Below are 9,921 nucleotides of genomic sequence, written 5' to 3'. Positions count from 1 at the left end.
CCTCAGTTTCTTCATCCCCACAATGGGGGCCCTGTGGCTCTGCCCCTCCCACTTCACACAGGTAGTCGTGACGACCAACTCAGCCCACTTTGTAAAGTGCGGAGCCTTCAAGGTTATTACTATTCTCTCCAGACCTGCCGGGAGCCGCGGCGGCGTTTCGGGCTGGGGTGGGGGGGCGGGGGGAGGAGGCTGCGGGAGCGAGAGGGGCTGGGCTCCTCCGGGCGGCGAGGGCGAGCGCCTTTCTGGATTTGGGCGCGGAAGGTTCCAGCCGCCCGGGCGGCCCGCGGGCCGGAGGGCAGACGAAGCCGGGGCGGCGGCGGGGGTGGGGTGGGGTGGGGCGGGGACAAAGGGGGCGCGGGGGGCGGCGCGGGGGGCGGGGGCGGCGGGGCGCGCGGGAGGGGCGCGAGGTGAGGGAGGTGCGGGGGGCGTGGGCTGCGGGCTCCGCCGCCCGCTCCGACGCCGGCTCCAGCTCCGGCTTTTCCCTCCGCCATCCTCTCCCCCTCCCCGCCACTCCTTTAACTCCCCCCTCCCGGGCTCGGCACTGGTTTCCTCCCCGAGCCCGCTGCCCTCAATCCCGGCGAGGCTGGGGCTCCGGCTCGCGCCCCTCCCTCGCTCCTTCGGCCGGCGCCCCATGCCGCCCCCGCCCGGCCCCCGGCTGCCCCAGTCCCCCACTTAGGCCGGCCCTGCGATCCCAGGGTGCCGGAGCGCGGGCGGGGGGCGTAGGGCGCCCGCAGGCGGCCCCTGGAAGGGCTCTAGCGGGCTGAGCGCTCCGCGGCAGGGGCGCGGGCAGAGCAGGAAGCGGGTCCGCGTGGGAGCGGGGGGCGGCCGCCGCCGGGGTGGTCGGGGCCGAGCAGCCGGGGCCGCCGAGGCAGTCACCGCAGGGGGCGAGCGACTTTGGGGGAGTTGGTGCCCCGCCCCCCCAGGCCTCGGCGGGGTCATGGGGGCCCCCCGTTCTGGGCCGGGGGGCGTGCGAGTCGGGGCCCTGCTGCTGCTCGGCGTTTTGGGGCTGGTGTCTGGGCTCAGCCTGGAGCCTGTCTACTGGAATTCGGCGAATAAGAGGTGAGTGGCCCCCGGCTGGGGAGACCCCACACCCTTCGGGCAGGCAGTAGGGGCGCTTTGGGGATTTGGGGGGGTTGGTTCTCGGAGCTGGGAGGAGGCCGGAGGGAGGGGTGCTAGTGCTCTGATGCGAGCTGATGGGTAACGACACAGAGGTGATCTTGGGAGCCAGACTCCTGGGTCGCAGACAGACAGAGCTGGATGTGGGTGGCGACAACCATGTGTCGGGAGTTGGAAGGACCCCACAGGGGCAAGGATCCGAGAAAGTTCCTGGGTAGCCGCCGGGAGGGTGGTGGAGTGGTTATTTGGGTTTGTGAGGGACCTGTGTCCTGTCGGGGGCTGGGCTTGGAGGGAGCCTGGTTAATGTCAGCTCTCGGGAGAGCCGCTGACTAGGTGCCGCTGAGCGCTGAGGGGAAGGGCAGGGTGCCTCCCTCCCCAGAAGGGACTCAGTGTAGACGAGGGGAGGGAAGGGGGCTCCGTGTGGGGGCTCTGGGGACATCTCACCCGAGGCTTCTGGACTCTCCACACCGTCTGTCCCCTAATTCTTGCCCACAGCCAGAGGGTCAGTGAGCCTTTGGCCGATGGAGTTCCCAAGCAGAAGATATTCCTGCCTTCCTGGCTTGGAGACTTTTTTTTTTTTTTTTCCTGGAAGAAACCTGGAGCCCCTTTCTCCCTTGCATCTGGAGTCCCGAGGACTCCCTTGCCCCCTCCCCCATCTTTGCTGCAAACTCTTCCATCAGACCCTCTGTTCCCTCTCTGGCATGCTTGCTTTGCTCTGAAAAAAGGCCAGGGGTCACATGAAACTTCAAGTCACACTGGGTAGGACGGGACCCTTGGGAGGTCATCCAGGTCCCTGGCCTCCATGCAGAGCCCTCTCCCCGCTAGCAAAAGAGTTCTGTGTTTTGCAAACTTCCCACTTCCCTGGAGGAGGCTGTGTGAGGCCACGGGAGGGGGTAGGCGGTGGGCTTTGGAGCCCACCGCATCCTAGGTCTCAGTTCTAGCTCCGCTGCTTTCAGCTGTGCGGCCTTGGGCACGCCACTTAACCTTCCTGAGTTTGTACCCTCAGTCCTCACACCTTTTATGAGGATCGGAGAGGTAAGGTGTGTGAACACATTACATGCTCATCAAAGGAGAACTAGGATTATTGTTTGTCTTCTCTTGACTTCCCAGCCTCCCTCCCTGCTATGTCTCTTTGGGTATAATCTCAAATATCTTTTCTCAGTCTACTACCCACCAACTCCCAGCTGCGGTTTGAGTATCAGGTGCAGCCTGAGGACGTAAGTTAGGCTTATTATAGGGTTGAGCAGAGGGAGGTAGGGTGCTGGGGGCTCTTTGGGATGTGGGGTGGGAGGGAGTGGGTCATTTGGGAGTCTGGGAAGATCCTGAGCAGCCGCCCCCCCTCCCCCCCAGGGACCCAGCGCTGGGACCCGATCCCCATTCGTGCATGGGGAGGGGCTGCAGTCAAGGGCAGAGGGAGGCGTGGGCTTGTGGAGGCTCTGGTTAGGAAAGGCAGTTCCCAGAGCAATAGGGCCCTTTCCCTAGGAAGTCTGAGCCCCAGGGGCAGGAGGGGTACTGAGCAGGGAGATGTCTGGGGCAGCTGACCTCCAGACCCTGCTTCCCAATGGCCTCATTGAGGGCCATTGCCAGACCAGGCATTTAACTCCTGTCACATTGCCTGGCTAACTTGGGGACACTGGTCCGGATTACCCTCCACACTCAGCAACCCCCCCCTCCAACCCCCACCCTGCCTTTGCCCTGAGATCCCTCAAATTCAGTGGTGGCCTAGGGGAAGGGGAGGCTCTGCCCCCATGGTTGACTGCCAGGGAATAGTGAAATCACCTGGGATGGGTGGGCTGTGTGGTTCCAGAGAGGCCAGCTCCTTGGTAACTGGCATCCCGTTGCCATGGCAACGGGGCTAGTGATGGAGCGAGAGATGGCAGTGTGCGTGTGGCGAGGGCGGGCTGGAGAGTGCATTTGGGCACACCAAGGGGCTGGAGACCTCTGAGCCTGGCTTCCTGCTGCTGCTGAGTCTTCAGTGCCTGCCCTGTCGAAGGCGAGCCTGCAGGGATGTGCGGCGAGGGAGGCGAAGCTCTGGGGGGCCAGACCTCTGACACCTCTCCTTGTCCACCTCGCTCTCCTCTTGACAGGTTCCAGGCGGAGGGTGGTTACGTGCTCTACCCTCAGATCGGGGACCGGTTAGACCTGCTCTGCCCCCGGGCCCGGCCTCCTGGCCCCCACTCCTCTCCTAATTACGAGTTCTACAAGCTGTACCTGGTCGGGGGTGCCCAGGGCCGGCGCTGTGAGGCACCCCCTGCCCCAAACCTGCTCCTCACTTGTGACCGGCCGGACCTGGATCTCCGCTTCACCATCAAGTTCCAGGAGTATAGCCCCAACCTCTGGGGCCATGAGTTCCGCTCGCACCACGATTACTACATAATTGGTACTGCTGGGCAGAGAGGGCAGGGTCCAGGGGGAGGTGCCCCCGAGACTGAGGGCAGAGGAGGAGCCCAGAGAGACCCCTGATTCCCACCACCGCCCCCCTCCCCGGGGAGGTGTCAGGGCCCGGGAACGGGGACGGAGTAGGGGCTAGGCTCTGGCCTGCCAACCTCTCCCTCTGGCTCTTCTCTCCCAGCCACGTCGGATGGGACCCGGGAAGGCCTGGAGAGTTTGAAGGGAGGCGTGTGCCTCACCAGAGGCATGAAGGTGCTTCTCCGAGTGGGACAAAGTGAGTGGGGGCTGGGGCACACCTCCCGGGAGCTAAGGGAGGTTTGGGTAGTCCCATATTGGTCAGGGGGCTGCCGTCTCAGCCCCTCTCTCTTGGGTCTTCTCCATCTCCAGGTCCCCGAGGAGGGGCCGCCCCCAGAAAGCCTGTGTCTGAAATCCCCATGGAGAGAGACCGGGGGGCAGCCCACAGCTTGGAGCCTGGGAAGGAGAACATGCCAGGTAGGAGCCAGGGGTCCAGCCTCCTGCCTTCCCCCCCCACCCCACCGCCCGCCTCCTCTGTTCTCAGACCCCAGCTGCCCAGCCTTCACCCTCTCCCTCCGCCTTCACTTTTTGGGGGGGTGATACAGGAAAGAGAAGAGAGGATGGGAGGGTGGGAGGGGAGTGGAAGCCAAATGAGGAAAAGACTCAATTAGAACTAATTAGCCAATTCAATCAGAGCTGTCAGAGAAGTAGGGAAGACTACTTGGCACCGAGCTGAAGGGCTGGACACACCTGGATTCTGCGTGGGATTTGGGGGGGGAAGGGGAGGTGGGGTCCCCAGGGGGCTTGGGCCCTGCTGGGGAAGCCCATGGGGACCCCCAAGGCTGGGTGCCCAGATGCCCAGGTGGCTCCTTCAGCCCCTCCCCCTCTTTCCTCCTTCACCCCTTCCCTGCCAGGTGACCCCACCAGCAATGCAACCTCCCGGGGTGCTGAAGGCCCCCTGCCCCCTCCCAGCATGCCCGCGGTGGCCGGGGCAGCGGGGGGGCTGGCGCTGCTCTTGCTGGGCGTGGCAGGGGCTGGGGGTGCCATGTGCTGGCGGAGACGGCGGGCCAAGCCTTCGGAGAGTCGCCACCCTGGTCCTGGCTCCTTCGGGAGGGGAGGGGCTCTGGGCCTGGGAGGCGGAAGTGGGATGGGGCCTCGGGAGGCTGAGCCTGGGGAGCTAGGGATAGCTCTGCGGGGTGGTGGGGCTGCAGACCCCCCATTCTGTCCCCACTATGAGAAGGTGAGTGGTGACTATGGGCATCCTGTGTACATCGTGCAGGATGGGCCCCCCCAGAGCCCTCCCAACATCTACTACAAGGTATGAGGGCTTCTCCTACCTGGCTCTCCAGGATCCAGCCCCTCCTGGGGGTGCTCCTCCAGTTTAAGTCACGGTTGGAGGGACACCTCTAGCATCCCCTTGGCCCCCTTGCCCCACCAGCTTCTGTGCCCCTGCTGTTGTGGACCCCTTCCCCACGTTTAGGATTCCTTAAGACTCCTGCCCTCGGTTGGCCGCGCGTGGCCCCCACAGAGACTCAGCCTCCTCTTCTGACCGTGACCCAGCTGTCCTTGAGCCCCCCACACACCCAGAGCTAGGGGTGGGGACAGTCTGTCTTTTGGTTGGCACCTCTTCCTTTCTGCCTCTCACTGTTTTTCTCTTCTCTCTCTCTCTCTCTCTCTCTCTCTCTCGTATTCTCTCTCTCTTTCTCTCCTGTCTCTAGGTCTGTTCCTCTTTCCTAGCACCTCCCTCCCTGCGTCTTCTTTTACCCTTTCGGCTTCCTCTCCTCGGCCTCTCTCATCTCCCGGGTGGGGGGGACGCAAGCACTCCCCCCTGAGCTCCCTCTTCACCGCTCCCCTCAGTCTGCCAAAAATGGGGGCCTTATGGGGCAGGCTTGGGCCCTCCACCCCAGCTCCGGGCACGGGCAGCGGGGCCTCCTTCTCTGCCCTGCCCCAGGCCTGTACATTCTTACTCCGGCCCATCTGGGGTGGTTGGGTCGTGACAGCTGCCGGTGGAAGAAGTGTCCTGTTTTGTCAGTGGCCACGAGCAAGATGCGACCCGGTCGGGGCACACGTGTGGATTTGGTCTGATGCCGAACGGGCCCCGCTTGGGACAGGAAGTGACTTGCTGCAGACAAGAAGTGCCCGGGGGAGGCCTGGACGGAAGTGGCCTGGCCAAGGGGCAGGAGCGGTGCAGCAGGAACTGGAAGTGCCTTCATCCAGGACAGGAAGTAGCGCTTCTGAAATAGGAAGTGGTCTGGCTGGAACTCCAAGTGGCTTAGTCTTGGGGGGCGGGGGTGGGGGCGGTGGATGGTTCTTACTCTGTGGAGCAGTGTGCGTGTTGAGGGGGGGCAGGAAGAACTTCCTGTTTCAGGAGGAAGCCGGAACTGACCGTTAGAAGACAGGGTGGACTGAGGAGGATTCTCCTAGTCTCCAGGGGCACTTCCCGGGACCTCCCTCCCCCACTCCCGTGCTACTTTTAGGACAGCTAAGGTGACTGCCACCAGCTGTGGCAGGCCCCGTTTGTCTTCTTCTTCCCTCTCCCCACCCCAGTATAATCTCTGTTAATCAACAGGACTATCCCAAGAACCCGCGTGTTGTCCCCAGTAACCCAGAGGGCTGTCTTGTTCATCACATCGTCCACTTCCTCGTCCCTTCAGACTCGACACAGCTCCCTTCTTAGTGACCAAAATGGTGGCCTACTGACTGGTCTAGCGGACGGTGGTACTTAGCCCCTGCCACTGTTTCCAGAGCGACCAGCGTGTACCTCTACCTGCCCCGTAGTGCACAGATTGGGTGTTGCCTTCTTTTGCTCCCAGCTCAGTTTCATTAGATCAGAGCTGCCTCTTGGGCACCACGTTGGCCACCTCCATCACCAGCCAAGATGGTTACTTTGTCCACCAGAGGTCCAGTCATCTCTCTGGTGCTGTAGCTCCCAGCTCCTTCCTGATTTTTCTAATCGCTCCTTCCAGAGAACAGGAAGTTGATATTGCCATGGGGGAGGTGGCGGGGTATGGCCGTCACCTCGATAGTTTTACTGTAAAAGGGAAATTTGAACAACAAAAACCAAAAAAATAAAAAGCTTCAAACGTGGACAAGAAGGCTGGAGAATGACTGGGCGTGAGTTGGGGCGGAGGACGGGTAGACCGGCTTTCAAGCCGAGCGTTGGATCTCAGAGAGCCAAGGGGAAGGGTAGGGAGCCGGCTGGGTTGGAGGGGTGAGGGGGTGGTACACGGGGAAGGGATACTGGGCTGGGTGAGAAGGCCGAGGCAGCTGGCTCCAGGGGAGGGAGAGACGAACCCACACCGGAGCATGAGTTGCCAGTACATCCAATGGGGATGTATGTGAGTCCGTGTTCACACGTGTCTGTTGCTAAACCGAAGCGCCAGAGACAAGGCAAGTCGCAGTCAGAAACAGAGTGGGGAAAAAACATGTTCCCGGGTTCAAGTCTACTCCCTACCGTCCCTGCCCAAGGCACCTCTGACTCAGGGAGTTTTGCTGCTGGGGACCAGTGTGGGCAGAAGTGGTATGACTCCCCAGAAGAGTCAGGGACCCAGGCATCAAGCTGCCCGCCCCGTGGCTTCCTGTGTACCCATAACCCAGGCTCTTCTTCCCTAAAAAACCCTGGGTGCCCAGCCCCCTAGGCTCAGCCCCATTCTCCAACCACAAAAGCAGCCAGCCAGGAGCATCTCTGGAGCTAGTCGGCAGGGGTCACAGCCTCTGCCCTGCCCACCCCCCACCCCGGACTTTAGGTCCCCTCCCACTGTCTTCCATCTGCCTGGAGGTCAAGGGCTCCTCCTGCCCCACTCTGTCTAAGGGGACCCCTGCCCCTCCCCCTGTCCGAGCCAGCCGCCCGGGGCCTGAGAGGTGCGGGCGCTCTGGGAGGGGGGCTGCCAACGGAGGCCAGGTGCTGGGCTGTCTGGAATTTACCCCTGTCCTTCGGAGCCTGCACTGGGGCAGCCTGAGGTGGGGAGGCTTGGGGGGGGGGGGGTGGAAGGGCTGGTCCCTGCCCCTTAGTGGGGGTTGGTTGTCATGGCAACATCCCCTTCTCCACACAATGGGAAGCCCCCCTCAGCCTCCCGCGTGGATGGAGCCGACAGCCCCATCGCTGGCTATCAGCCTCAGGGACTTGGCAACCGTCACTATGGCAACCCAGAGCCCAGCAACAGGGCCCAGTGAGAAAGGGAGGGGTCCAAGACTGGGGCAGGGCTGTGTGTGTGAGGGGGCAAGGGAGCCGAGGGAGAACCAATCCGCCCTCCCCAACAGACATCCAGAGGCGCAGGTGGAGGGACGATGAGAGGGAGGAGAAGCGGGGATAAATAGTCTCGGTGACAAACACCTCGCCGAAGCAGCCAAGACATCGTAACACGCTGAGGGACAGGAAGACACCTGGGGACAGATGCACAGCTGGGGACAGGAGCTGCACATTCTGCACAACATCCCGGGACACACCCCCTCGGAACGCTGGCGTCTCCGGACTCCCCCCTCCGCGCGCAGGGGCAACACGGGACTTGCAGCGTGCCACACGCGCAGCTCTCGAGCTATTTGAAACGACCGGTCACTTCCACATAGAACCACACATGCCATTCTGTTCTCTTCCCAGGTCCAAACACGCCAACATGCCCCCCAGGTAACGGCTACCTCGAAACGAAGAGAGGGGGCAGGAACACATTCGTTTTTTGTTGTTGCTGTTGTTCGCTTATTCGCTCGACATCCCATTAAGTGTCTACTTTGTTCCAGGAACTCTTTCAGGCCCTGGGAATATAGAGTAAATGCAGCAAAGTCCCTGCTTTCACCAAGCCCACGTCTGGGTGGGGGACAACCTAATAACGTTTCTGGCAGTGACAGGTGATATAAACAAACCAGAGTAACGGGATGAAGAGGCTGGAGAGTAACAGGGAGGTGCTTTAGGTTAGGAGGTCAGGAAGGTCCCACTGAAGACGTGACATTTGACTCCGACCTTGAGTGAGTGATGTGGAGGAAGGCTCTGGGAAGGGCACACCCCACAGAGAGAACAGCAAGTGCAAAGTGCAGAGGTGAGATCTCGGCATGTTTGGGAAGAGCGAGAAGGCCCTCGCAACCAGCAGACGTCACAGGTGTGTCTTGTCCCTCAGCAGCCTCAGCCTGGAGGGGGGCAAGTCACGTAGGGTCTAGAATCCACATTTAGGAAGTTGGTCTAACTCAGTATTCCTGTTCTCCCATTCAGATGTTGTGCATGAGTTGTGTTTTCCTCAACTACATTTTGAGCTCTGGAAGGGCAAGGAAGATGCTCTGACCTTTGTGGGGGCCATGGCACAGCTGCTGGTACAGGGTCTAGAGTGGGCAGGCCGAGAGGAAGTAGGGGAACCCTGAGAACCGGGGACCATAGAGGCTAAAGCTGCACATACCCTCCCAACCCCCACCCCAGGCCCAAACAGCAGAGGCTCACACTTTGCAGGATGTGAATTAGGTGGACGTGTGTGTGTGTGTGTGTGTAGGGGGGGTATGCTGGGGGGTTTTAAGGAAAGGGGCATAGAGCAAAGGGCTGCTGTGGGAATTTCTGATAGGGAATGGTCGACATCCCAAGTGGAATTTCAGTTAGAATGAAAAATGGAGCTTCCTAAGGGGCTATGTGAGGAATCGCAAACAGGGGGCCCCCCTTCCGCCAGGGAAAGTTTCAAGATCTGTAGGCAGGCTGGGGGAAATGCTGCAGGATGGCTTGGAGGCAGGGGGCTGGCTGGGATAGGCTCAGAATTTTGGGGGCAGCATGGAAAGGAGTGAACGCAGGGCAGGAGGAGATGTCTGAGATGTAGCAGGGAAGGTGGAGTCCTGAAGGGAGTTCTCAGGGGACCAGGTCCGAGGGACCCCCCCCACCCGATTCCCACCAGGAACTGAAGCATTTGGGGTCCTGGTTCTCCCTCTTCCCCCCTGTGCCCTCAGAAACTCAGGCACCAGCTCCCTCCAGCTCCGGTGCTTGGAGCTGCTGCTGCTGCTGCTGCTGGTGACACTGAGCAGCCTCAGCGGGCGGCAGCTGGTGAGTGGGGAGCAATCTGTGTGCTCAGCAAACAGCAGTCTCAGTGCCCGGTGGCTGCCTCCTCCCTCATCAATCAGCCCCAGCCAAATGTCCTCGGATTCCCACCACCCCAAGGGGACTGGGGCTGGGCCAGGGTCCCCAGGGGAGTGAGATGGGGATGGGTGGGGGGAGGTTGGGGGGGGGGCTTGGCTTCCCATCTCTTGGCCTCTGTTCTTTCTCTTCTCTCCTGGAAGCTCTCAGCTCTTCATGTCATGGAACGGCTCTCTCTCCTGGCCCCGACCATTGTGAGGGCATCAGCTACAAATCACCTGTGGGGGTCTGCTGGGGGAGAAGGGGGGAAGAGGGATGAGTCAGGGCTCAAGAGGAATCTACTCTGGTTCTCACGGGACCGG

At 61.6% G+C, this 9,921-nt stretch overlaps 1 protein-coding gene across 1 annotated transcript; it reads left to right on the top strand.

The window, feature by feature from the left end:
* Positions 1–937: 937 nt before the first annotated feature.
* EFNB3 (ephrin B3) lies at positions 938–4,846 on the top strand. Its single transcript, XM_028125128.2, has 5 exons — positions 938–1,059; positions 3,204–3,496; positions 3,689–3,781; positions 3,895–3,999; positions 4,437–4,846. The coding sequence occupies exons 1-5, from the start codon at positions 938–940 to the stop codon at positions 4,844–4,846; spliced, it is 1,023 nt and encodes a 340-aa protein (XP_027980929.1).
* Positions 4,847–9,921: the final 5,075 nt, after the last annotated feature.

Source organism: Eumetopias jubatus, unplaced genomic scaffold (assembly GCF_037043125.1).
Source record: "Eumetopias jubatus isolate StellerSeaLion01/CBP00866 unplaced genomic scaffold, mEumJub1_p1.0 scaffold_10, whole genome shotgun sequence".
In the NCBI taxonomy this organism is placed as follows: Eukaryota; Metazoa; Chordata; class Mammalia; order Carnivora; family Otariidae; genus Eumetopias; species Eumetopias jubatus.
The sequence above is the reverse complement of the archived record's forward strand: the minus strand, read 5'-3'. Positions and strand labels throughout refer to the sequence as shown.

Excerpts from the sequence above, each read along its gene's own strand:
- EFNB3 (XM_028125128.2), top strand. The coding sequence starts at position 938 with ATGGGGGCCCCCCGTTCTGGGCCGGGGGGCGTGCGAGTCGGGGCCCTG. Across the intron at positions 3,497-3,688 it reads CCACGATTACTACATAATTG|CCACGTCGGATGGGACCCGG; the intron begins GTACTGCTGGGC and ends CTTCTCTCCCAG. Across the intron at positions 4,000-4,436 it reads TGGGAAGGAGAACATGCCAG|GTGACCCCACCAGCAATGCA; the intron begins GTAGGAGCCAGG and ends CTTCCCTGCCAG.